This window comes from Loxodonta africana, chromosome 22 (genome assembly GCF_030014295.1).
Source record: "Loxodonta africana isolate mLoxAfr1 chromosome 22, mLoxAfr1.hap2, whole genome shotgun sequence".
Lineage (NCBI taxonomy): Eukaryota > Metazoa > Chordata > Mammalia > Proboscidea > Elephantidae > Loxodonta > Loxodonta africana.
Window position 1 is genome coordinate 73,890,926 of NC_087363.1, and position 27,742 is coordinate 73,918,667.

The 27,742-nt window shown below is 40.8% G+C and overlaps 1 protein-coding gene across 1 annotated transcript; it reads left to right on the plus strand.

Moving 5' to 3' along the window:
* Positions 1-26,913, plus strand: NOM1 (nucleolar protein with MIF4G domain 1). Its single transcript, XM_064275134.1, has 12 exons — positions 1-357; positions 502-1,138; positions 2,774-2,898; positions 4,702-4,897; positions 10,202-10,525; positions 15,827-15,937; positions 16,746-16,910; positions 17,676-17,797; positions 19,689-19,821; positions 20,594-20,725; positions 22,883-22,992; positions 23,320-26,913. The coding sequence occupies exons 1-12, from the start codon at positions 50-52 to the stop codon at positions 23,492-23,494; spliced, it is 2,538 nt and encodes an 845-aa protein (XP_064131204.1). The 5' UTR covers positions 1-49; the 3' UTR covers positions 23,495-26,913.
* Positions 26,914-27,742: the final 829 nt, after the last annotated feature.

A 27,742-nucleotide genomic window follows, 5' to 3' on the forward strand; every position in this document is an offset into this window, starting at 1 on the left:
GTGCGTGGTAGGGCCGGGCCCGGGTGGGTGCCGGGCGCGCTAGACCCCCATGAAGCGCAAGAGCGGGCGCGGGCCGCTCGGCGGCCGTGGCGGAGGTGGGCAGGGGCCCCTGAAGCGGCTAACGCTGGCGGTGGAGGAGTTCGTGCGGGCCACCTGTGAGGGGCCGCCGCCGGGGTCCCGAGCCGAGGGTCGCGGCGGGCCGTCAGGCTCCCGCCCGGGGCGGAGGAACAGCCGCAGGGCGCTGAAGAGGGAGAAGCGACACCTGAGGAAAGCGCGCCGGTTCCGGTGGACTGCGGGCCCTGCCCAGAGTCCGGGCCCAGGAAGCCGCGGCGGGGCCCGAGAATCGACTGGCCCCCAGCCGGAAAAGCAGGAGGAGAGCGTCCCCCCGACCGCGAGCCGGGCCCCCCCGACCGCGAGCCGGGCCCCCCCGACCGCGAGCCGGGCCCCCCCGACCGCGAGCCGGGCCCCCCCGACCGCGAGCCGGGCCCCCCCGACCGCGAGCCGGGCCCCCCCGACCGCGAGCCGGGCCCCCCCGACCGCGAGCCGGGCCCGGCCTCCTCCCAAGAAGCTGCGACCGCCCCAGGCGAAGGCCGGCGCACCCAAGGCCCGAGCCGGTCCGAGGGGGCCCCCGGGGGAGGCCACCCCGTCCTCGCCCGCCACCGCCGCGGCTCGGAAACGGGCGCTGCTGGCGGCCAACGAGGAAGAGGACCGAGAGATCCGGAAGCTGGAGCGCCGCCTGGGCTTGAACAAGCGTAAGAAGAAGGGCGACGGCAGCTCTGGCTCTGTGCCGCTGAGCTTCGCTCGCGATGGGCTGGGCTATATCCTGGGAGCCCTGGAACCTGGGAACGGCAGTGGCTTCTACGAGAGCAGCAGTGAGGAGGAGGAGGAGGCTGGGCAGCCGCTGCCCGAAAGGGATCCCGAGAGCGACACTGAGGAAGGAAACGAAGAGGAGGACGCTGTTGAGGAAGGAGAGGAAGAGGGCGAAGAGGGAGCGCAGAGTGAGGAGGAGCGTGTAGAAGAGGAAGCAGCAGCAGACAGGGGCGCGCAGGAGAAGGGGGGGAGAAGGAAAAAAAGGGTTCATTTTGCAGAAGAGGAAGAAAGTGAAGGTTCTTCAGAGGACGGTGAAGCAACAGATGAGGTACAGTGTTGGCGTGGGACCGGGCGGCTCCTGAGGACCTCGTCTGTCAGGGTAGACCGGGGCTTCAGAGAGTTTTCAGTAGCTGATTTTTTGGCAGTAGATCACCAGGCCTTTCTTCTGAGGTAGTTCTGGGTGGACTGGAACTGCCAACCTTTCAGTTAGCAGGAACTCCTAATTGAGCTGAGTGTTGGCTAAATCGGGTTTATTTTTCTCTTCTACTTTTACGTTTTTAAATTTCACAGTATAAAGGGGGGAGAACATCTCTAGAGACCCGGTTATCCCACGGGCTTAATTGGCAGTTCCATGTGATGTTCCAAGGTGACGTCTGCTTCATTCTCTAGTCACTGTCTCAGTTCTTCAAGCCAGACTTTTGACTCCGTCTTCCTGTGTCCACACACCACATTCCTACCTCCAGTGCTTTGTTTAGCCTTTTTTCTGCATCCCTAGGACAGCTGCAGCACCCCGTGACTTGCCTCTGCCTCCCCTCTAGCTCTTTTCCTGTCCAGCTCCTACCAGAGTGACATTTCCTGAAACAGCTAACCTGTAACATTCTCTTGGATAAAGTTTCTCCTAGTTAAGATGCAGTTCAGAATCCACGATGTAGCAATGAAGGCCTTTGTGGTCTGGCACCTTTCTTGTTTAAACATTAAGCGTTCCCTGGTGTCCACCTTGAAGACAGCCATGTGGAATGGCTTGCAATTCGTCCACATCCCGTAGTTCCACGTTCTGCCCCTAAATATATCATTCCTTCTGACTGCAAGCCTTTCCTTCTTTTCTCACTGGCTGTATTTTCTGTTTATCTGTTAATGTCAAACATCTCTGGGAATCCTTTCCCATCTTAAGTATGTGAACTGCCTTTCATCGCCATCCCTGGTGTCTTAATCTCTAGCACACTGTGGGCCCTTCCTATGTTCTTTTATAATGTGATTTTTTTTACTGTTCTAAGTTTTCTTTAATGCCTTATTGAGATACAACTGACGTACAATCTGAAGTAATGGGTGTCCTGAGAGTAGCAGCTGTTTCATTTTCTACTTACATAAATGTGTTTTCTCCAAACAAGTTTAAGATCCTAACAGCAAGAATCATGCCTTCTGAATGTTTGTCTCCTCAAGGCCTGTCTTTTACATGCCAGGCAGTGCTGGTCAGTGAGAATGATTTGTAACCACCCAGTTGATACCATCTAGGAAAATAGCGGGCAGTGGATTGATTCTGATTTTATCATATAAATTTAGATACCGGTTTTGAACAAGTTTGAAACTATCTTAGGATACTTTCCCTCCAAAACTGGTGATAAATTCAGTTTAAGTCCTTAGGATGCTGCCAGGCCTGCAGCAAATTAAGCCTGGGCAAAAGGCATTGTGGACTATAAGACAGATACCAGAGTTGTACAAACAGGTGTACAGAGGGGAAAACAAGATGATAAATGTATTGGCAGTAACATGAACAATGAGAAGGCTTATGCAGGACTGAAATAAACACTCAGTAAATATCTGATGTTTAATAAATAGCAATGGTCAGTAATAAATTCTTCCGCTTCTCGGAATTTAGAATTTAAATGTGCATTTAACAAGGAAAAAAAAATGGGATTTATGTAATGTAGATTATTTTGTCGTGTATTTCTGTCCTTTTAACCAGAGCCTTTGTGAAAGTGGTCAGAAATATATTCCACCTCCTGTGAGGCGAGCTGAGGAAAAAGTGGACGCTCAGAAAAAGGAGGAACTGGAGCGGTTAAAGAAACAAGTAAAAGGCCTAGTTAACAGGTAACCTGCAGAATTGTTATATAGCATTGCTCAAAGAGGTCGATTGTTTTCTCAAAATACAGAAACTGTCCGAGAAATTAAAATAAATAATGGAGGCTGGAATTGTACTAGTTGATTGGATCTTTTCTATTCTTATGCTGCCAGACCCAATACCTGGTTAAGAAGATGGCACACAACTTTTTGGCACTTTGAATCTCTTCAGAGTTTGAAAGCAATTTAGGTGCTTACGTTGTCATTCTGAGGAGAAGCATGTCAGTCACAAAAGAATGGGGTCAAGCGGTTGACAGGCTCCTTTACTGCAGATCTGTGTTTGTCAGCCCTACCAGGCACTTGGTCTTTCACCACTTCCCCCACCCCCTGCTCATACCTCATACCTGGGTTTTTTGTTTGTTTGTTTTTGTTACTCAATTTAAGAATAAAACAAAGTTGATTAGAAGTCTTGTAAACCCAAAACAAAACCCGTTGTCGTCAAGTGGATTCCGACTCACAGTGACCCTCTAGGAGAGCATAGAGCTGCCCCATAGGGTTTCCACGGAGCGGCTAGTGGATTTGAACTGCCAACCTTTTTTTTGGCTAGCAGCTGAGCTCTTAACCACTGCGCCACCGGGGCTCCAGAAACCATGTAGGTGGGGCTTTTATTAGTTATCCCTCCTCTGTTGCTCTCTGTGTTTGAAAAAGTAGTTAAAGTCTCTCACCTGCTGATGTCCCTTCTCCAGTTCTTTCTCACTGCTCTCACCTCAGAAGCCACCCTCCTGCCCCAATTCACAGTCACTCAGGTAACCACTGTCCTGACTTCTAACAACATATCTTAGTTTTGCCAGATTTTTAACATGTATTGCTGTATTATTTTATTATTTTCTTTTTGTGTAACTTTTTGTTTTGAAATAATTATAGATTCACAAAAAGTTGCAAAAAGCATACTGGGAGGTTCTGTGTACTCTTCACCCAATTTCCCCTGAAGGTAACATGTTGCATAATTACCATTTTTAAAAAATTTTTTTAATTGAAATTAAAAAAAAAAAAAAAAAAAACCCAGGAAATTGACATAGGTACAATCCACAGAGTTGACTGAGATTTCATCAGTTTTAGGTGTGTTCATTTTGCACTCGTTCGTGTGTGTGTTTCTGTGCGGTTTTTGCATGTGTAGAGTCACGTAACCACCGTCACACTCAAGATGCAGAACGCTTTCAGCACTACAGGGCTCCCTCATGCTGTCCCTTTGTAGCTGTACCTCCCCCTTCCCCATAGGGCACGCTGTTTGTTTTCTTTTTAAAATAAAACCAGAACATCTTGGAAGTTGACCTAATATGCCATTTCAGTGTTCATTTGGGTGAACAATCCTCCATGTGCGTATGTACTCTTTCCCGCCCCACCCATTAAGATGGAGCAACCTTTTCTCAGTGTTAGAAACTAAGGATTTTTATGCTGTCTAAAAAAATGGAAGAGTGGCACTTTTTCCAACCAACAAATACTACCTAAGGGTGGTTCCCTGCCTCTACGTGGGGACATTAGATCAGGATGCACAGTGGAGTATTCTCATTGTGGCCTTAAAGAGAGTCCTGTGTAGGATTCATCGCGGCCTCATCCCCAGCAGTTACACTCTTTCAAGGTTCCAGAGTGTTGTGTGGTCATGGTCTGTGTATGCTAGGTTATTAAGGCAAGATAAGAATTGTTTATGGCTCAAAACCACATAAAAAAGGGTGTACTGATAGCGTTGATAAGTCTTTGCTTTTTTTTTTTTAATTTCATTGAAAATAATTAATTGTAAACATTTTTGCTGTTTGTAATTACAATCCTATACAGGCTGAGTGAACCAAACATGGCCTCTATAAGTGGACAGCTGGAGGAACTGTATATGGCTAACAGTAGGAAAGATATGAATGACACTCTAACAGGTGTCCTCATGAGTGCGTGTGTTACTGACGCGGCCATGCCCACCCGGCTGATGATGGAGCATGTTCTTTTAGTTAGCATTCTTCATCACACAGTAGGAATCGAGGTATGCTTTGTATTTTTCTCACTGATTTCCCACCCACCATTCTCTCCAGTTTCTTGATATTGTGTAACTTTTCTATATTATGTAATTCTAAACCCCCAAAAAAGCCAAACCCACTGCCGTCGAGTTGATTCCAACTCATAGCAACCCTGTAGAACAGAGTAGAACTGCCCCATAGAGTTTCCATGGAGCGCCTGGTAGATTCTAACTGCTGACCTCCTGGCTAGCAGCCATTGCACTTAACCGCTACGCTACCAGGGTTTCCATAATTCTAAACAGCATTCAATAAATATTTGATTTTGGCCGACTTTGTTTTTTTCTCCTGTACATTTTAATGTGTTTTTATGTATTAGTTTATTTTTTCTGGACTGACACCTTGGACTGGCCTTCATGTTCTTTATATTCCCTACTTTAAAATTGACTTATTTCAGATGTTCAAATAATAGTCATTTCCATGGATTTGCTACTGAGGTATTTGTATTGGATTATTCATTATTTTTAATCAGTTGGAAGGCCACCAGAATGTTAGGTGAAATTGGGTATTAAAGAGATATAAGAAAGAAACTTGAAGTTGCCTGGCTCCTTCCAGGTAGGTCACATACCCTTTCTGTGCCAGTTTCCTCATCTGTAAAGTGGGGCGGCAGTAGCTACCTTGTGGGGCTTTGTCAGGATTAAATTAGACAACACGTATGAAGCATCTGGCTGGTACCAAAAAACCAAACCCACTGCTGTGGAGTCAATTCCGTCTCATAATGACCCTCTAGGATGGAGCAGAACTGCCTCCATAGGGTTTCCAAGGCTGTTAATCTGTACAGAAGCAGACTGCCACGTCCTTCTCCTGTGGAGGGGCTGGCGGGTTCAAAATACCCACCTTTTGGTTAGCAGCCAAACACTTTAACCACTGCACCACCAGGGCTCCTTAGCTGGTACCTAATACGTACTTAATACGTGTGTGTCACCTATTCTTGTATCCTTCGTCCTTGCTCAGTGACCCTCAGATAGCTTAAAGTCAGGGAACACTTCATGGTGAAGACGCTGGTCCCACAGATACCCACCTTTTACGGCCCCATTCTCTTACGATGGTATAACACACTCAGTATTCCAGTTCCCCAAATGTAGCTCATTTCAATTATGTTAAAAGAAATCTGACTGAAGGAGTTTATACTAAGGTAGGTTAATAAGGCTTAATTTTTCCAATTATTCTTTGTCTTCTCATATTTAATATTTTTGATATTCCTAAGAATAGTCCAAAGTAGGGAGAAAAAAAAACCATTGCAGTCGAGTCAATTCAGACTCATAGCAACCCTGTAGGACAGAATAGAACTGCCCCATAGGGTTTCCAAGGAGTGCCTGGTAGATTTGAACTGCCAACATTTTGGTTAGCAGCCATAGCTCAACCACTGCGTGACCAGGCCTCCTCCAAGGCAGCAGAGCATCCCTAAAAGTCTGACTTGCTGATGGAAGTTCATGCACTTGTGTTTGTTACATCTGACCCTCACAATTTCCCAGTGAGATAAGTAGGACAAATACCTGTTTAACCTCACTTTGCAAATGCAGCAAACAAAGCCACTGAGCAGTTATGTGGTAACCCCGAGATCACAAGGCTTGTTAAAGGCAAACTAGAATTTGTTTCCCTAGCTCCAAAGCCAGCGTGCTTCTGCCACAGTGCTGTTCAAGTTAATATCACTCGTACGTTACTTGCTTTTAATCATAGTCTTAAAAATTATTTGGAATCTCGTTGAGTGAGACTGTCAAAGTCTTGCTTTAAAATGGGCAAACTTGGCACAGCGAATCACCCTGCATGTTATTAGAAACATGAAAGCAGTGCAGTGTGGTGGTAAAGAGCTCTGCCTGAGGATAGAACAGGGCTCTGCTGCTTACTAGCTGTGTGAACCTGGGTAATCTCTCTGTGCCTCAGTTTCTTCATCTGTAGAGTTGTTAAGTTTAAGGAGTTACTACACATACTAAGCTTAGAAAAGTACCTGGTCCATTTAAAAAAAAAGCAAAAACAAAAACTAGACCCCTCGCCATCGAGTCAATTCTGACTCGTAACAACCCTACAGGACAGAGTAGAACTGCCCCATAGGATTCCAGGGAGCGGCTGGTGGATTTGAACTGCTGACCTTTTGGTTCGCAGCTGAGCTCTTAACTACTGCGTCACCAGGGCGCCACCTGTCCCCTAAAAACCAAAAAAAAAAACCCAGTGCCATGGAGTCGATTCCGACTCAGCAACCCTGTAGGATAGAGTAGAACTGCCCCATAGAGTTTCCAAGGAGCGCCTGGCGGATTTTAACTGCTGACCCTTTGGTTAGCAGCCGTAGCACTTAACCACTGTGCCACCAGGGTTTCCAAACCTGTCCCTTAGCCAGTGCTTATTAAAGGTTAATAATCATTAACTTATTTAAATTATGAAAGGAAATTTTCATGTTGAAGTTCTGCTATTCCACTTTTTCCTAGCTGGCTTTTATTGCTGGTTTTATTGCTAGTCTTAGATAGCCTACTTAACTACATTTTTCCTTATCCAGCAGTAGTTAACATAATGGACATCTTTTGAAAAATGGAGACCTTAGCACCTACCAGGTGTTGGAAGTGGAGAAAGAAGAGAGAGTAGCATTGGCCCTGAGTCTCCTGGGCAGGAGGTGTCTCTTCTCAACCACATAAGTCATCTCTATTGTGAAAAATCCACACCAACTATTTTGGGAATCACTCTTTTTGAAAAAAAAAAATTTTTTTTTTAATATCTAAGAACTGTACTCATTTTACTTATGAATGCTATAAGTCCCTTTTCTTTTCCATTACGAAGTGTAATGAAATCACTGAACGTCATTCTTAGTGCCCTTTGACTGCCGTAATTCAGTGCCATTATATGACTTTCTCAGTATGCTCCTCCGATCCCCCTCAGTCACACTGCTATACTTTGAACAGATTTAACCATCAAAATGATTTCAGTATAGACAGCATTTCAGTTAATTACAGTAAAAGCCATAGACCCTGGCCACTCACAACATACCAGGAATTTACTTGATTTGAAAACATGAGATTATTGGTCCTGCTTCTCATTTATACCTTCACTAATAGCATGAAGAGCAACCGAAATTACTTGTTCCAAGGGGAAGTCATTATAGTACTTTAGCTAATGACAGCCACTAAAACGTCTGCCAAACTGTGATGAGCCCTCGGGATACTGGTGCCATTAAACTACTTTCATTCTATAATGAGAAAAACATCCTCACAGGAATTCAGAGAAGAAAAAACTGTTTTAAAGACCGTTGTGTCAGCTGCTGAATTGCTTCTAAAAGTCATTTAAGAATCAAAAATCAGGTATATGCAGATTTTGGCTTTAAAAAATCCCCGTATCAGAATTAATATAGATGCTTAAATAACTTTATTCTTAAATATGTAGCAACATGAATTTTCATATTTTTAAACGTTCTAAATTATATTTTGAAGACACTAAATGGAATTAAAATTTCTAAGTTTTTACAAATTTTGATGTAACTAAATCTTGTGATTGAAAACATACCTGAGTATATTTTGTGCCTGAATTTTTTTTATGTCTATATAATTCTAATTTCTCTTTTTAAATGATATTTTAACATAATGTATTAATTCAAACCTAAAAAAAAACATTTTAGGAGAGTATATTATTCAGTTTTATCTTTAGTAAAGGGACTTGAATTGGGAATTTATAAGTCTTTAAAAACTGAAAATGTAGGCAGTTTATCAGAGATAGCCTATGTGAAGTCTCTTCTCTCCGGCCAGTGTAGTGCCTTTCTCTGGCTTCTAGCGTTTGTGTTTTGTTTTGCTTTGTGTGTTTTATATTGTTAATATTTTTTTAGTTTATTATAAAATATATATAACAAAAAAGTTGCCATTGTAACTGATTTTAAATACACAATTCAGTGATGTTAATTTTCTGGCATTTGGTCTGTACAGTCTAGCAATGAATGTAACACTGTAACTTTTCTCATTGGCCTCATCTTCCCCACGATTTTAATTATCACTTAAACATCTATGACCAATCCCACCCGGAGTCCCACAGTCCAAGCTTAGTAAGTCTTACATAGATTTTGTGCCCCCCGCCTCAACTAATCTGCTCTTCCTCGGGTATCTCCTGCTCCAGTTACAAGCACTGTCATCTACCCCATTACCCAGACAAAAACGTGGGAATCAGGGCATTGAACCTTTCGCATCCATGTTCACCTCAGCCTCCGACTGTCACAGTCACTCTTGTGATCATTCTTTTCTGTCCTGATCCTGCACAGCTACTGTATCTCAGATGACCATTTCTCAGCTAGGCTGTTGACATACTTCCTATCACCATTGTGTCCGTGCTGCCGTTCTGTTCTTCCAGTCTCTCAACTTGAGCTGAGATTTGAAAGAAAATGGCGATGTGATAGTGATAACAACAAAATGATAGCCACCATTTCTGCCTTCCAGTTTCATTATCCCAGTTCTACAGAAAGTGAAGAACTGAGAGAGGTTCAGTAATTTGCTTATACCACACAGATTGGGGCAAGTGGGTAAACCAGAATTCAAATCCAGTCTTTCTCATTCCAAAGAACACTATGGGATTTGGAATAGAAGTTCATCAGAATGATAAAAAGAAACTTGAGTGACTTCCAGTAGCTTTAAGCAAACAAGGTGTAGTTCCTGCGTCACATGCTATTCCCTGAAATGTAACTTCTTGTTTATTTGTTGAGTCCTGGAGAGCAGCGTATTCGTCCTTCACTGCTGTAGGGGCCAGCATATCATCACGTACGTATCTGCGTATTTCCTGCACAACAAGAATTTTAGCCTTTGAAAGTAGGGACCATGTCACCTATTGCATTTGTGTCCTTTACAGTCATTATTAAATATATTGGTAGGTTTGTTATTGCTTGATAATGTGTTTTGGTTGGGGGTTTTACTTTCTATATCAGTTCTATTGCTTCTTTGTAAAAAATTAGCTAAGAATAAAAACCTGAAAATAGTCCTTTGAGAAATGAGTTTTGTTGGTTAGTAGAACATTTTTAGAAATACAACCATGTTTTTAAAAAAACTTGCAGCAATTTTATTTTTCTAAGGAACCAGAATGGCTACTGACCAAAAAGTAATACCTTGTTGATTAAAAAAAAAAAAAAAAGAGGTACGCCTGCAGTTAGAGATCTGAGCACTGTGGCAAATCACTTTATGTTGTCATTTACTATTCAGTGTTCTCTCATCACGTATAAGGCGTTAAGTACGTACTAGGGGGAAGAAGGAGCTCTCCAAATAACTTAAACTTAATTATCTGTTTTTATTTATTTATTTTAATCCTTTTTTCAGGTCGGTGCTCACTTTTTGGAGGCTGTGGTGAGGAAGTTTGATGATGTATATAAAAACGGAAGTGAAGGGAAGGAATGCGATAACCTTTTTTCCATTCTTGCCCATTTATACAACTTCCACGTGGTACAGCCTCTCCTCATCTTTGATATTTTGAAAAAACTCATTGTAACTTTCACAGAAAAAGACATTGAGTTGATTCTATTAATGCTGAAAACTGTGGGCTTTTCACTGAGAAAAGAGGATGCCTTATCGCTGAAGGAACTGATCGCTGAAGCCCAGAAGAAAGCCAGCGGAGCAGGTGGCAGGTTTCAGGACCAGACCAGGGTACGGCTGCGTCACTTGGCCTGCTTCATAAGTGCCTAAATGCTCACGCGCTGACCAGAACTTAAACATAAGTATTTGGGGGTAAATATTGTATTTAATTTTCTCATGTTTTCTGTTATCTTCTGCTTCATCTAGTTTTATGGCTTTATCATTAGTATGTGGAAGACCCTGGTTTCTTTACTAAGAACTCAAGTAAATAATTTGTGAATTTAAGAATTGATTTATTTAACATTCATCAGTTCAAAAAATGCTTACAGAGGAAGTGCATGGGGCCCAGGTGTCACAAGGTCTGGGTCAGACTTCTGGCCCTGCCACATGGCAGCAGCATAATCTGACTCTGCCAAGCCAAGTTTCCTCATCTGTAAAACACAGGCTGATAATAGTTCCTGTCTCATTTGTTCTTATGACGATTGAGAGGCATGGAACAGCGCATGAGAAGTCCTTCAAGTAAGAAAGAATTGTATGAAGAGTCTGGAGGATAACGAGGCCAGAGAATAGGCAGAAGTTCTCTTCTCCTTATAAGTGGCGCTCTAAACCATTGCAAAGACTTGGGATTTTATCCCAGGGGCATGTGAAGCAGGCAAATTGTGTGTTCACATTTTCATTTTAATGGTTCCTTGGACTGCAGTATAGAGATTGTACGTAGTCAGGGTTGGGAGATGCTGTCCCAGGAGCCCGGGGAAGAGATCGTGGCTCACGTTAGCACAGTAGCCGTGGATGTGGTTTTAGAGTTAGAATTGACCTGACTTGGTGTAGATTGAATATGGGGTGAGGGACGAAGGAAAGGAGGAGTCAGGGATCACCCCCCAGGTTTCTAGCGTGAGCAGGCAGGTGAATGGTGGTACCATCTATATAGGTAGCAAATGCCGGAGAAGCAATTTTGAAACAGAAGACAGCCCAGTTTTTAAAACATTGAAATTAAAGTACTTGGGTTAGATACTGAGATGAGAAGAAAGGTGTGGGCTAAGAGATTTAAAAGTTGGTATCATATAAATGGTCCTTGAAGCTTTGAAAGTCAGTACAGTTGTCTACTGCACAGCAAGAAGTGAAGAGACCCTTAAGATTAAAGAGTTTCAGCATCTTAACTCCTGAAAGGAGGAAGAACTGGCAAGTGAGCATGAAAGGCAGTCAGGTGAGTCACAGGAGTCAGGAATTGAGGGTGTTTCGAGAAGAATTTGTTCTCTGTGTTGAATGTTAAGAGGTCAAGCAGGATAAAGACTAAAGTTTTAATTTTGGATTAAGTTATAATAGAGTTAATTATTGATGGTTATATTTAAGTGGAATAATAAGAGTAAAGTTTTTGAGACTTTCAGTTTTTGAGGTGGCATGCCTCAAAATGAGAAGAAACAGCTGCAGACATCCATTAGAATGTGGAATGTACAAAGTATGAATCTAGGAAAATGGGAAGTCATCAAAAATGAAATGGACCACATAAAGATTGATATCCTAGGCATTAGTAAGCTGAAATGAACTGGTATTGGCCATTTTGAATTGGGCAGTCATGTGGTCTGCTATGAAAAATTAAAGAGGAATAGTGTAGCATTTGCCATCAAAAAGAACATTTCAAGATCTATCCTGAAGTATAATGCTGTCAGTGTTAGGATAATATCCATACGCCTACAAGGAAGGCCAGTTAATACAACTATTACTCAAATTTACACACCAACCACTTATGCCAAACTTTTACAGTCTGAAATTGATCAAAACTGCAATCAAGATGCATTGATAATTACTGGTGATTGGAATGTGAAGGTCGGAAATGAAGAAGTATGATTAGGAGTTGGAAAACACGGCCTTGGTGACAGAAACGATGCCAGAGATCTCATTATAGAATTTTGCAAGACCAATGACTTCTTCATTGCAGATACCTTTTTTCAACAACATAAAAAGTGACGATACACATGGAAATTGCCAAATGGAATACACAGGAGTCAAATCAACTACATCTACTGAAAGAGACAATGGAGAAGCTCAATATCATTGATCAGAACGAGGCCAGGGGCCTACTGCGGCCCATGCAAGTTCAAGTTGAAGCTGAAGAAACTTAGATCAAGTCTACAAGAGCCAAAATACAACTTTGAGTATACCCCACCTGAATTTACAGACCATCTCAAGAATAGATTTGATGCATTGAACACTAATGACCGAAGACCAGACAGGTTGTGGAATGACATCAACGACGACATACATGAAGAAAGCGAAAGGTCATTAAAAAGAAAGGAAAGAAGGAAAAGACTAAAATGGGTGTCAGAAGAGACTGAAACTTGTTCTTGAATGTCGAGTAGCTTAAGTGAACAGAAGAAATGATGAAGTAAAAGAGCTGATCAGAAGATTTCAAAGGCCAGCTTGAGAAGACAAACTGAAGTCTTATAGTGAAGTATGCAAAGATCTGGAGCTAGAAAACCAAAAGGAAAGAACACACTTGATGTTTCTCAAGCTGAACTGAAGAAAAATTCAAGCCTTAAGTTGCAATATTGAAGGTTTCTATGGGGAAAATATTGACGCACTATATCAGAAAGAACTGATCAACATTTAACCATTTCAGGAGGTAGTATATGATCAAGAACCAATGGTACTGAAGGAAGATCCAAGCTGCATGGAAGGCATTGGCGAAAAACAAGGCTCCAGGAATTGATTTTTTTTTTTTTTAGGAATTGATGGAATGCCAATTTAGATATTTCAACAAACAGATGCGGTACTGGAGGTCTTCACTTGTCTATGCCAAGAAATTTGGAAGACAGTTGTTATGCCAAGAAATTTGGAAGCCAACCCACTGGAAGAGATCCATATTTATGCCTATTCCAAAGAAAGGTGGTCCAATGAAATGTGGAAATTATTGAACAGTATCATTAATATCACCTGCAAGTGAAAGTTTACTGAAGATAATTCGAAAACAATTGCAGCAGTATATCAGCAGGGAACTGCTAGAAATTCAAGCTGGATTCAGAAGAGGACATGGAAAGTAGAATATCATTGCTGATGTCAGATGTTTCTTGGCTGAAAGCAGAGAATACCAGAAAGATGTTTATCTGTGTCTTATTGACTATACAAAGGCATTCAACTGTGTGGATCATAACAAATTACGGATAACATTGCAAAGAGTGGGAATTCAGAATATGTAATTGTGCTCATGGGGAACCTGTACATAGACAAAGAATCAGTGGTTCAAACAGAACAAGGGGATACTGCATGGTTTAAAGTCAGGAAAGGTGCGCATCAGGGTTGTATCCTTTCACTATACTTAGTCTGTATCCTGAGCAAATAATCCAGGAAGCTGGACTATATAAAGGAGAACATGGCATCAGAATTAGAGGAAGACTCATGAACAACCTGCATTATGCAGGTGACACACCTTGCTTGCTGAAATTGAAGAGAAGTTGAAGTGCTTCCTGATGAAGATCAGAGACTACAGCCTTCAGTATGGTTTGCATCTCAACATAAAGATCTTTACAACTGGACCAATAAGCGACGTCATGATAAATGGAGACAAAATTGGAGTTGTCAAGGATTTCATTTTATTTGGTTCCACAATCAATGCCTGTGGAAACAGCAGTCAAGAAATTAGAGGACATATTGCATTTGGCAAATCTGCAAAAGACCTCTTAAAGTGTTGAAAAGCAAGGACGTCACTTTGAGGACTGAGTTGTGCCTGACCCAAGCCATGGTGTTTTCAGTCACCTCATATGCTTGTGAAAGCTGGATAATGAATAAGGAAGACTGAATAAGAGTTGATGCCTTTGAATTACGGTGTTGATAAAGAATATCGAATATACCATGGACTGCCAGAAGAACGAACAAATCTGTCTTGGAAGAAGTACATCCAGACTGCTCCTTAGAAGCAAGGATGGCAAGACTGTGTCTCACACACTTTGGACGTGTTATTAGGAGGGCCCAGTCCCTGGAGAAGGACATCATGCTTGGTAGAGGGTAGGCGAAAAAGAGGAAGACCCTCAACAAGGTGGACGGACGCAGTGGTCGCAGCAGTGGGCTCAAGCAGAACGACTGTGAGGCTGGTCAGGACCAGGCAGTGTTTCATTCTGTTGTACATAGGGTTGCTGTGAGTTAGAACCAACTCAGCGGCACCTAACAACCTAACGACATTGAAGTACTACAGGTTTCTGAAGAAAAGGAGAGAGTGTTGGAGGAATGGAGAAGAGGGATGGTAGAGTGGAAGGACTGGTTTTAAGATGAGAGCAGTAAGTTATACTTCAGTGATGACTTAAAAAATAAAAAAGTCTACAGAGACAGGAAGTGGTGGTTCAAACCCACCCAGCAGCTCTGCAGGAGAGAGACCTGGCGCTCTGCTCCCGTGAAGACTGCAGCCTAGAAACCCTGTGGGGCAGCTCTGCTCTGTCACACGGGGTTGCTCGGAGTCGGAACTGACTCAGCGGCACCTAACAACAACAGGGCTGGAGGAGTTGGGGGGAAATGGGGAGCCTGGAATTTCTTTTTTGGGCAATGCAAGATCTAAAATTGGTTGTGGTAATGAGTACACTAAAAGCCACTGAATCGTACACTTTAAATGGATGAATTGTATCGTGTGTGAATTGTATTTCAATAACAAGTTAACAGTTAAGGGCTCTCAGTGAAAGATGTGTGGGAATTCCTTGTACTGCTCTTGTAACTTTTCCGTAAGTCAGACATTACTTCAAAATAAAAAGGCCAGTAGTGGGGAGGAGGTTGAGAATGTAGGGAGAGGAGAGGATGGAATCCAGAAAACAGATGGCATAAGTGATGCGTGCAGGTACAACTGAGTTTTCCGATTTGGTGACTAGACGATGAACGGAGGGAGAGAAGCTATAAAAAGGCTAGCGGTATGTGGAAACTGGGAAAGAGAAAGTAAAAATATCTGTGTAGTATCAAGGTCCCAGTTAAGGTCAGTGATGACAAATTTATGGTTCGATATATTTTATAGGCCTGAATAAGATGTTAAAACTAATACCGGCTGTCTTACCTAAAAGGAGCCGCAGTGGCACGGTGGTGAAGCATTTGGCTGCTAGCAGAAAGGTCGGCAGATCAAACCCACCTGCTGCTCCGTGGGAGAAAAGACCTACCAGCGTGCTTCTGTAAACGTTGTTGTTAGGTGCCAGGGAGTGTGTTCCAACTCGTAACGGCCCCACACAAACAGAACAAAGCATCGCCGGGTCCTGCGCCGTCTGTGGCCTAAAGACCATCTCTAATTTTTGTATTAATGAGCAATGATGATCACATGCGTAAAGTGTGATATATTTCTCACCAACTTGAATAATTAGTTGTTTAGAATATTTGAAATAATTTTCTAATTTTTTTGTTTTTTATAAGATTCGGTTCATGCTAGAGACCATGTTGGCACTGAAGAATAACGACATGCGTAAAATTCCAGGCTATGATCCAGAGCCTGTAGAGAAACTGAGGAAGTTACAAAGAGCTTTGGTAAATAACTTCTAATTCTCATTTGTTCTGAGCGTCCATGTCAACATGAACCCGTAATCCAAATCAAAAAGATCGGGATCTAAGAATCAGGCATCTTGTGATGTTCGTTAATAAGGGTTCTAAAGATATCAAATGGAAACTTTTAATGTTTCTGCTCTGGAGGCCTTTTGAGTAGTCTCCGGTGCTCTTCCTGTGGGACCTACTGTCTGTGTTGGGAGGAATTCCTGTTGTCACGCATCCCGCACGTGTACTCCGTGGTCCTGAGCTCTGGTTGCACGGTAGAATCATCTGGTAGCTTTTCGTAAATGCCGCAGCCAGGGGCCGGCTTTAGACCCATCATTAGAATGGCCCCTCAGGTGTTTCTAATGTACACCCAGGGTTGAGACCCGCTGATCTCTCACCCGCAGGGTTAAGTGTGTCATCCCCAGTCTTAAACTGCCCTTAACTTGGGCAAAACCAAGCTGTTTACCTGCCTGCCAGACAGAACTCACACTATTTTGCCCCTGAGCCTGAAGCAGCTCAGTTAACTCTCTCTGGTATAACAACTTTCCAAAGAAAGTGCTGTTTTAGGGTGATAGAACCGTGTGCGTTATCATACAACCTCAAACACGAAATAATGTATGTTCTCCTTTGCATTTGGCATTATTCCAAACAGATTGAACTATCACAGTTGTCTGTGATTTTTTTTCAGACGTATTCATGCACCAAAAATGCTATTCCTAAAACCAAACAAGCTTAAGCATAATGGTAGTACAAAATAGGAGCAGATTAGAAACATTGCCACTAGAGCTTTGTTTCTTTTCATCAGGTGCGCAATCTTGGCTCAGGGACAGAAACTCGGCTTCGAGTCTCCTGGGAGAGTGTCCTGAATGCAGAGCAGGTTGGTCGCTGGTGGATTATAGGGTCATCGTGGAGCGGAGCCCCAATGATTGACAGCAGTGATAAGATCCAGCAGAAGCGGTTTGCAGGGACGGTACGGTGCTTCCTTACGTTACTTTTCTGTGTCTCTCTTACTGTCCAGTGTATTGCTTTCCCTAGCATACCTGCCCTGTTACCTGTGAAATGATTTCCTGAAATGTACAGACATACAGGTATTTGAAGACCTGATAGAAATTGCTGTTATTCTGTAATATAATGTCTGTTGTTTATTTTTTTTTTTAAGATTAATTGGATGATGGGAACATGTGATAATCATTTTGCAGATACCAGTTTTTGAAGCTTAAAACCAGAAGATGAGGTTCTGTTCCATTTGCCTTGGATTTCAGATTGTTATAGTTCTTTGCCCTTCTTTCTAGCTTATTGTTAAGAATTAAAGTCCATACTTTATTCAGATTCCCTTACTTTTTACCTCATGTCCTGTTTCTGTCCAGGATCCCATCCAGAGTATCCCATTACGGTGAGTCGTCTTGTGTTTCAGGCTCCTCTGATTATACCCACTTAGTTGTATTTTATTGCATCATTGCTTATAACTGACTGAGATCATACCGCTAGTAAGAAGTTTCCTAGATCACGTGTCTTTCTTACCCAGTGACTTTCTTTGTCTTTTGCGGTTTTTCCTCTATTTGTGAGAGGTTGACCAAAAATATTTAGTATTGATTTACAATTATATTAAGTCAAGCTGCACAAAAATACATTTTTTAGAAACTACACCGAACCAAAGCACGGCATCGTATTTCTCAAGAAACAAATCTCACTGAAACATACGTGTAATCCACGCTTTAATTGTTCCTTTTTTCAGGTTAGTTCAAAGATACTAGACCTTGCCCGCAAGCAGAGAATGAACACCGATGTCCGGAGAAACATATTCTGTGCAATAATGACCAGTGAAGACTTTCTGGATGCATTTGAAAAGCTTCTAAAGTAAGCGTTTGTGTGAATATTTTAGCCTGTTAATTAGATGTAAAAGAAGTAAGTCCATTTGATTTTTTAGTTTTATTTGATTAAATGAAATGTCAGGTGCAACTTCGGAGGGCTTTTCCCCTGACCTGCCTGTCTTACCCTGTTTGAACCTTGGTGGATTAATAATCTTTTCCTTCTAATTTGCCTCTAGTGGTCCTGATTAGCATATTTGATAATATATAGGGTTTGAGAATTTTGATCAAAAGTGTTAGATAAACCAGCTGATAATTCCTAGTTGCTGTTGGTTGTCATGAATTGTTTGGAAATAAGTACATCTTAATGTTGTACTTCTAATTACTTCTTAATTAAAAACTTTGTGGTACAGTTTCTATAATTAGTTGTAGTAAAATTTAAAAAATGGCTGTGGAGCTTGTAGAAATACTACTTCTAAGCAATTAAATCTATTATTCATTTTTATTTATTTTCTTCAAACTTAGAATGAAATACAGAAGACAAAAACACGGTTAATTTTAGGATTCTGGTAATTGGGTTTTACTTTCTAGATAAGTACCTTACCCCGTTGAAGTCAAAAACCCTAACCTTTCTTTGCTTCTCTCTGGCCTCACTGTTTTGTTTAGCATATCTCTGTTTCCTAATGATACTTTGTTTCTGGAAGGTGTTTGATTTAAAGAGGCTTCATGTTCTCTGGAAACCCTGGTGGTGTGGTGGTTAAGAGCTACGCCTGCTAACCAAAAGGCTGGCAGTTCGAATCCACCAAGTGCTCCTTGGAAACCCCATGAGGCAGTTCTGCTCTGTCCTGTAGGGTCGCTATGAGTTGGAATTCACTCAACGGCAGCAGGTTTTTTGTACCTCCCCCCCCGCCCGTGTTCTCTAGGTCAGAGGGTCTTAGCTCACCCTTTGTACATAAAGAATTCCTTTTCTTATTTTTCTCCCAGTTGAATTCATGTTTTGAAAGTTTTTGTTTACCAAACTGTGTTTATTAAGCAGTAATTTTTTTCCATTTTTATTCATCAAAACTATGTAGCTGCTAATGTGAACTTCTGATCAACATGAATTAATATAAATGCAACCAAAAATAAGTTACTCGTTTTAGTTGCCTAGATAGCCTTAGCTCAAATAATGTATAATTTCGGTCAGTTTTTTTGTTTGTGAAGTTTTTTGTTTTGTTTTTTTTGCAATTTTGGCAATAGCTAATATTTCTTTCCTCCTAAGATTTCAAAATTTCTGCCTTTGTATAGAAACAGCAGTTGCAACAGCATTCCGCTTTGTTACTTCAAAAGTCAGTTGTTCATAATCACAGAAAACTGAGAACCACCCAGATGTCCCTCAGCTGGGCAAAGGGTAAACTGTGTATATCCATACGGTGGGATACTCAGCTGCTGGTACCTGCAGCGAAATGGACGACTCATTATGCCAAGTGAAAGAAGCTAGACTCAAATGGCTGTATACTTGATGGTTCTGTTTATATGATATTCTTGCTAAGGCAAAACTAGAGGGACAGAAAACATTTGTCAGAAGCACAGAACTGTGCACTAAAAAAGGATGAATTGTACTATGTGTAAGTTGTACTTTAATTTTTTTCATGGAGAATAGTCGTTGCTACAGCAAGAAGCTGACTTTAAGGGCACTGTCCTCTCTCAGCCTGACACTAATTATAGACTTGTAGCTGGAGCAGAACTCAAATCGTCTTGTCCAGCCCCTCCCACATTTTGCCACATTTTAGAAAAATTGAGGCTCAGAGAAGTTAGGAACAGGGCTATGCCTGTAGCTCATGTCTCTCAGTGCCCCTACCTCTCGTTTAACCGAACTGTGCCCAACAGGAATGTGTCTCCTGGAAATTAAGCTGGGAAGCTGAATGGCTTGTTTAGTTATTGCTACTTCTGTTTCCTAGACTTGGCCTTAAGGACCAGCAGGAGAGAGAAGTAGTTCACGTTCTCGTGGATTGCTGCCTTCAAGAGAAGACATACAATCCTTTTTATGCATTTTTGGCTAGCAAGTTTTGTGAATATGAAAGGCGATTTCAGGTAAGTTGTTTAGTGAGAAGGCTACCAGTTGTGTGTGCTCTAGCTGTTTTTTCTAAACATTCTGTCTGGTTCACCCCACCTAAAATCAGTTCCCCACGTCAGGCGTCCACCCAGTCCACAAAGCTGCGTCCAGTGGGCAGAATCACATGGGCTATCGATTGTGTAGCGACTGTCCTGCGTGAGGATAGTAGGTGGGTGCAAAGAGCGGAGAGTGGCGGGGCCCACTGTGCATCCAGAAGGTCTGCTTGCTTACAGATGAAGTCCGTTTCACAGCCAGCTTACCTAGAGCTCCCCTCCTGATTGTACACTGCACCGTTTGTTTCTGTTGTAACTATCCACACATGCTTTTAAAGCATTTATTTTTAGTATCTGCTGATTTGAGGGGAAAAACTGCAACACAAACTGTTGTGAGGACATTACAAACGATGTATAGGAAGGAGCCATGGTGATGCAGTGGCTAAGTGTGGGGCTGCTAACCAAAAAGTCAGCAGTTGTAATCCACCAGCTGCGCCTTGGAAACCTCACGGGGCAGTACTGCTCTGTCCTCTGGGGTCGCCATGAGTCGGAATTGACTCATTGGCAGTGGGTTTTTTGGCATCTGTAGGAAAGTGTAGTTTTTCCTGAAAGTCTTGATTGTTAAAATATGAAAATAAGTGAATTACTCAGCACATATTGTATAAGAAGTCTAAATACCATTAGATTATATTCTTAGTAATATACTCTAATTATGTTGCATTTTAACTTACTTTCATCTTTTCATCTCTTCTGTTAGATGACTTTCCAGTTCAGCATATGGGACAAATTTCGGGATTTAGAAAATTTGCCAGCTACTAATTTCTCTAACTTATTTCATCTTGTGGCCCACTTATTGAGGACAAAGTCGCTTCCACTTTCCATTTTAAAGGTTTGTGTAATGTATGGAATTACTAAAAACAATGGAAATGGTAGTATAAATGCCTGGATTTGTTCTTTTCTCAAAAAATTGCATTTCCTTCGATTCTGATTTACCTGAAAAGTGTTTTTCATTATCATAGCCATCTTAGAAAATAGCCAAATTAACATACAGTGTAAGTTTACCTAGTAAATTAGGACACATTTACAGGTTTGTTTGTTTCGCCCGTTGATTAATCTAGGTAAACGTTTCTGTTTCAGGATTTGAGATGAAATGTGCCAGTCCTGGTTATAAAGTCATGTATTTGTCACTATAAAATTAGGGGAAAGGTGGAGTAAAATAGGAATTGGTCCCCTTGTAGAGGTGTCGTACCAAGTCTTCATTTTTCTCATTTTCCTATAAGATACTTTAAATTAATAGGCGGTCCCCCTTCCCCCATCCCATCATATTGTAGAACTTCTGTGTCACCTCAGAACCATTGAAATACAGATACGCTGATGTTTATGTTGAGTGGGTATTGAAACTTAGTCATAGAAGACTGAATTTTAGATGGGCTGATAAGGCTTAGATGATTAGGACCACTGGGATTTGAGGGTCATAAAAAAACTTCTGCTTTTAGAGAACCTGAGGATCAAAGATAACTGAAAAAAAGAGTTGATTTGGTGGAATTGACCCTCTGCCCCTCCTGTACCTTCTTCCTGATCTGCAGGTCAGACTAACTACAACTTCACATAGATAGAATACCAAAACAACCAAACCTACTGCCGACGAGTCGACTCTGACTCAGCGACCCTGTAGGACAGAGTAGAACTGCCCCGTAGAGTTCCAAAGGTGCACCTGGTGCATTTGAACTGCTGACCTCTTGGTTAGCAGCCGTAGTACTTATGTGCCACCAGGGTTTCCCATATAGAGGTTTTTTGTTTTTTTGATGTCCCTTTATGCCATTTGTCAGAGCATTTATTCAAAATCACTTTAAGTTTCTTTTGGTGTATGATGTTGGATTTTGGCCACTGTACTTGAAAATGAGGATGTTGAACGTTATACTATAACCTGAAAAGTAAACTAGTTTAAAACAGTATTAGGAAAGCATCGTAGAAACATGGAAAATACTCTCTTGCTGGACCAAACCTTGCCTTCATTCACTCAAATATTGAGTTCAGTATGGAATAATACATGATGTTTCCCTCAGCAACAGAAACTCCTGCTTGGTATTTCATACCTAGAACTTTTAATACAAAATTAAAGACGCAGTCGAAGCTCCCTTTTAGGTAATATAACTTTGAAGATGTAGTTGGAGCTTGCTTGTGAGCACCCTGGCCCTTGCCTTTCTCTCTTGCCAGAGGGAACCACTGTTGAATTTGGTTTTGTTTTTATACTTGTATTATGTATCTACAAAAGTACTTGATACTGTTTTGCATGTTTTTAAGTTTTATGTGGATTATATTACACTGCCACATACTATTAGTATCCTTATACAATTTTTTTATTCAACTTAATTTGTAATTTATCCATATTGATATATGTAATTTTATTCTTTGCTTTTATAATTGCTGTGCAGTATTCCTTTACATACAGTTTATATAGCCATTCATTTATCATATTGATAAATTTTTTAATTGTTTCTACTTTTTTTGTAGTTTTCTAGGGGAATAGTCTGTGGGAGATGAAGATAATATATGTTTCAATTCTAGAAATGAAACTCCTGATTCATAAGTTTACCTCTATAAACTTAACACTGCCACTTGCTCTCCAAAGTGGATATACCAATCTGTACTCCTACCAGTAGTCTCAGGGAACCCTGGTGGTACAGGGGTTAAGCACTCAGCTGCTAACTGAAAGGCAGGCAGTTCACACCCACCAGCTGGTGTGGGAGAAAGATGTGACTGCAGCCTTGGAAACCCTGTGGAGCAGTTGTATCCTGTCCTCTAGGGTGGCCATGAGTCAGAGTTAACTTCAGCGGTGATGGGTTTTGGTTACCAGTGGTGTGTAAGAGTTCCCACAGCTCCACATCCTTACCAACAACTGTGCATTTTTTAAAAACTAGAAATAGCCTTTCAAATCTGGAGGGGGGGATTAATTTTTTACTCAAATTAACTACATTTAGAAATGATTAGAAAAATTGACAAAATTAATGTAACTGTATTTTTCCCTCCATCCTTACTGTATTAGGTAGTTGAATTCAGTGAGTTGGACAAACCCAGAGTCCACTTTTTACGGCAGGTGTTATATATGCTGTTAATGGAAACAGAAGTTGAAGACCTCTGTTTAATTTTTGCAAGGTATGTTCCTAACTGATAAGATACGTGGAAAAGAGATGAAGAGAAATTAGTTTCATTTATGTTGATTTACAGAAGCAAGGCTGTTGTACACTTTATGTATAGATTAATAAACCTTCATTTTCAATTTTCAGTTTAATTTTAAGTTAATATGCATTAGAATTGAGGAACATAAAACTAATAATTTGTAACAAATAGAATGTCTTCAGTTCATCATTGAGAATTCTGTTTTTAAAAGAAAGTAGATTATATCTGACCATTCAAGATACCTAGAATTTAGAAATGAGAAGCTGGTTTGTCACTGACACATGTTTATACCATTCATTTCAGAGTATCTGACAACCCAAAGTTGGGAATGTTACGGGAAGGTTTGAAACTTTTTATTAGCCACTTCTTAATGAAGAATGTACAGATCCACAGAAGTGCTGAGGAAGCCAACCTACTGAGAGAAAGAGCTGACCTTGCAACCAGATCTTTACAGGGAAAGTCCTCCCTAAGAATGTAACCCGGGGACAGGAGTGGAAGGTGATCGTCATTTGACTGTAAAACGGCCTTTTTGCACCCCAGAGGCCTGTTACTCTGCTTTCTGTGTATAAAAGTTTAGTGGAGCTATATCATGGTCTATTGTATTTTAAGATACGATAATTTTTTTATCCAAAGTTATATTGTGTTTGTGTTTTAAACTATTTTCAAACAACTGCATAGAAAGGGTCTCTGGGTGGTGCAAATGGTTAAGTGGTCAGCTGCGAACTGAAAATTTGGAGGTTGGAGTCTGTCCAGAGGTGCCTTGGAAGAAAGACCTCGCTATCTACACCTGGAAAAAAATTAGCCATTGTTAAGCCTGTGGAGGACATTATACCCTGACACACATGGGGTCCTCATGAGTCAGAATTGATTTGACTGCACCTGGGGGCGGGGGGAGGTGTCTCTGTGTGTGTGTGAGTGTGAGTGATAGGAGAAGCGAAGGGGGGCGAGGACAGACAGGCTGGACAGAATGTTCTCTAGTATATGTGTCTAATTTTTTTAACCCTTTAAAGAATTTTTTTTTTTGTGTGTGTGTGGTGCTATGCTTTTTCACTAATGGCTTGGATGCTGGATCATTGTTGGTAGTTCTTTAGTATTTGAAAAAATGTTGTGCCAATTGAAAGTGGGCCATATTGGACCCATGAGGTACATCACAACACGGTATCGGTCCCATTGCCCAGGAAGTGTATCACAAACTGCTTTCATGGAGGCAAGCACTTTATAAAAGATGTCATCCAGGGAGGTGACTAATGCAGGCTGGCCATGTCAGACCCATGTTCCATGAAGCACAAAATAACTCATTTTATCTGAATATTTCTGAATGCCAGTAACTGACCTTCCCAGTACCACAAAGGAAATAGTAACCATATGTGCATGTACTCCTCCAGGAAGCGTCCCCTCTTATGAATGGCTCTGAACACGCAAATGTAGTGCAGGCCGACTTCCTTGTTCTTTAGGCAGCTCCAACAGTATCCACTGTGGTGCCAGATCGTACTGATGTGGCTCAGATGCCTGCCAGTACACCTCCAGGGGCAGAAGTGGGAATGGTAGGCTGAGGTCAGACACGGTCTGAAAGTGTTAAATGAGTAGCATGGTGAAATTGCCTGCCTTCCCGCTCCATCTCGCCTGGGGGCTACATTCACGTATTTTTTATTACAGTATGTTGTTAAATAATTGTATTTTATTATTATTATTAATCTCTTACTGTGCCTAATTTATAAATTAAACTTTATCATAGGTATGTATATATAGGTCAGAACATACTATGTGTAGGGTTTGGTACTATTCACGGTTTCAGGCATCCACAGGGGGAGGTCTTGGAACATACCCCCCACAGATAAGGAGGGACTACTGTCTCTATGAAAGACAAACGTAAAATGGGCCACTAGAGGGTGCAGTTATCATAAAGAAATTGATTTTATCTTTCTCCATTGATTAAAAGTTCAAAAACCATGCAATTAAATGTGATGGTTCATATTTAATTTTAAGTATTTGGAATGCAGTTAAATTTTTGAAAAGTCAGTAATTGGCTTAAGCCTTGCAGATACCATCTTACGTACAATACAATGCAATAGATATTTTTCACTATTACTCAACTGAAATTTTTACACAGTAAAGAATATTCTTAACTATTTTTATAAACCTGTTCTCATCAAGTCTAGATTGTAAATGTACCGTCTTGAACAACTTTGAAGTCACCAGATAGATATTGGACATTTAATGGGCACTACTTGCTGTGCTAGGGTCTCAGAGGTGTAAATACAATAAAACAATTACTGCCTACAAGAGATTAACATTTATCTAGTGAGGCAGAACAAACATACACCCCACTTACTAAGTACTGTGATTTGGTAAAGAAGTACAAAATTTCTTTGTATACCTAGTATCTACCACACATTCAAAATCAATAAGTATTTTTTTCCAGCACTTAGAATTTGCTGGTCACTTCCAAACGTTGCAAACCTAATTTAAATGTCACCTTCAGTTGTCGAAAAAAGTCACTAAGATGTAAGTATAGAGTGGTAGTTTAGAAATCATATGCCAGAAACTGTATTCCCAAGAGTGTTGTCCTCTTGGAAATGGTCATCTAGGAAAGCCGTGTACTTACTTTGGTTATGTTGTTCCTGTTCAAAACACCCCTTTTGTAACATACTTTCAAATATTATCTTAATATGATTCTGTGTAGCAGTTTGTTTTTAGAAACCAAATGTATCTTCGTGCATGTTCCTAAACTAATAGTTTTTTTTAATTTTCAAGGAACATGAAAAATCATTTGTGTTAAGATTTTATATATATATGTGTGTGTGTGTAGGTATTCCTCAACTGCAAAAACAACACAGAGACTCTCTGGGCTTTCATATACTTATTCACTACATTCAGAAAAAACCTCATTTGACCGAAGACCAAATTAAAGCCCTGTGTTTTCTTGCGGGTGCTGAATTTAGACAACAGAGCAAAACGGCTGCAGGCATTCGGGGAGAAGTAAACTAGGTGAAAGCCTTCGCTTTACTAAGCAGCTGTTGTTTTAAAGCTTCGTTGCCATGTGGTGATCAAGGTGTAACCTAGATCAGTTCTCCTCAAAGTGCCAGTGAGATAAGGAGTTTGAGCCAAAATGCAAATAAAGATACTGCTTCCTTCCTTGAGAAAGTCTTGCTATGATAAAAAAAAAAATTGTGAGTTTAGCTAAACAGTATGTTTAATAGCATAGTTGATTTACATTCTGATGCAAATTCCTTACGTCCTAACAGACCAAACAGTTCAGAGTGGCAGCCGGTCTGTGGAGCACGTTTGAGTATCACTGACATAACTGAAATAGAAATTACTTACAGATGCAACAGTAAGATGAGGGAAAAAATTACTGCACTAATACTGTCTCACTGCATTTTGTAGCGTGTACAGTAAACCTTGCTTGAGGTGTAGATCGATTCAACCTGGTTTTTATTCTAAAGGTAAATTTCTATAAACTAAGTTCCATTTTTATATTGTCTTTTATTATTAAAACAAAAATATCTTTCTCTTTGCCATGTAACACATTTGTGATTTAATTCAGTGCCTAAGTGGCATTTATTTCATAGCCGTTCATAAATCCATGTACTTTTTAAGTATGAAACCACTTTTTAACAAAAAAATATCATGGGTTTTCACATGATGGTAATTACACTTTTAGTGTCTTGACCACAGGCTACTGTGAACACAGAAATGTTTTTAAAAATTTAGGTTTTTAAAATTATTACAATAATATCTACATTTGAAAAATAGTTTTGCAAGGTGCTTGGTGTATATATGAATTTGTGGACTGGCAGTACAGAGTGAGAACTGCTAATGTATAGAATTACTAAAAAGCATTGCTAGTAATTTTTCAGTGTATTAAAATATGTAAATAAATATATCTTGTTCAGAGTGCCAGTGAATGTTTATTTTGAACAAAGAGCTTTGCTGCTGTAAGTCTACACCTTTCCATATTTGGGAAGTCTCCTTAGCCATATGTATGTATCCATCTATCTATAATCTGTCCAGAGAGAGAGAAAGCAAATGGGGCGAAATGCTAACAGTTGGTGAATCAGTGACACAGGTGAAGTGTATTCTTGTATCTTTTCTATAAATTTAAAGTTATTTCAAAATAGAGTTTTTAAAAGCTAATTCAGAGCTTAGCCTAAGCAAGTGGAAGAATTAAGTAAAACAGCAGAACAAGATTTGAAAGGGCAGCTCGTGCAAAGACCTGGAGTTAGAAAACCAAAACGGAATAACACACTTGGCATTTCTCAATCTGAAGAAAAAAATTCAGGCCTTGGGTTAGAATACTCAAGGATTCTATGGGCAAAATATTGAATGATGCAGGAAACATCAAAAGAGGGTGGAAAGAATACACAGAGTCACTATACCAAAAAGAATTTGTCGACCTTCAACCATTTCAGGAGGTAGCGTATGATCAAGAATTGATGGTACTGAAGAAAGAGGTCCAGCCGGCACTGAAGGCATTGGTAAAAAACAAGCCTCCTCAAATTGACAGAATACCAGTTGAGATGTTTCAAGAAACGGATGCAGCCCTGGAAGTGCCCACTTGTCTATGCCAACAAATTTGAAAGACAGCCACCTGGCCAACGAACTGGGAGAGATCCATATTTATGCTTGTTCCAAAGAAAGATGATCCAACCAAATGTGGAAATTATCAAACAGTATCATTAATATCACAAGTAAAATTTTGCTGAAGATCATTCAAAAGAGACTG

What these genes read in the sequence shown, in the direction of transcription:
- NOM1 (XM_064275134.1), top strand. Translation starts at nt 50, where the DNA reads ATGAAGCGCAAGAGCGGGCGCGGGCCGCTCGGCGGCCGTGGCGGAGGT. An exon ending in AATATGAAAGGCGATTTCAG is followed by an intron (nt 19,822 to 20,593) that starts GTAAGTTGTTTA and finishes CTCTTCTGTTAG; the next exon opens with ATGACTTTCCAGTTCAGCAT. An exon ending in CTCTGTTTAATTTTTGCAAG is followed by an intron (nt 22,993 to 23,319) that starts GTATGTTCCTAA and finishes CATTCATTTCAG; the next exon opens with AGTATCTGACAACCCAAAGT.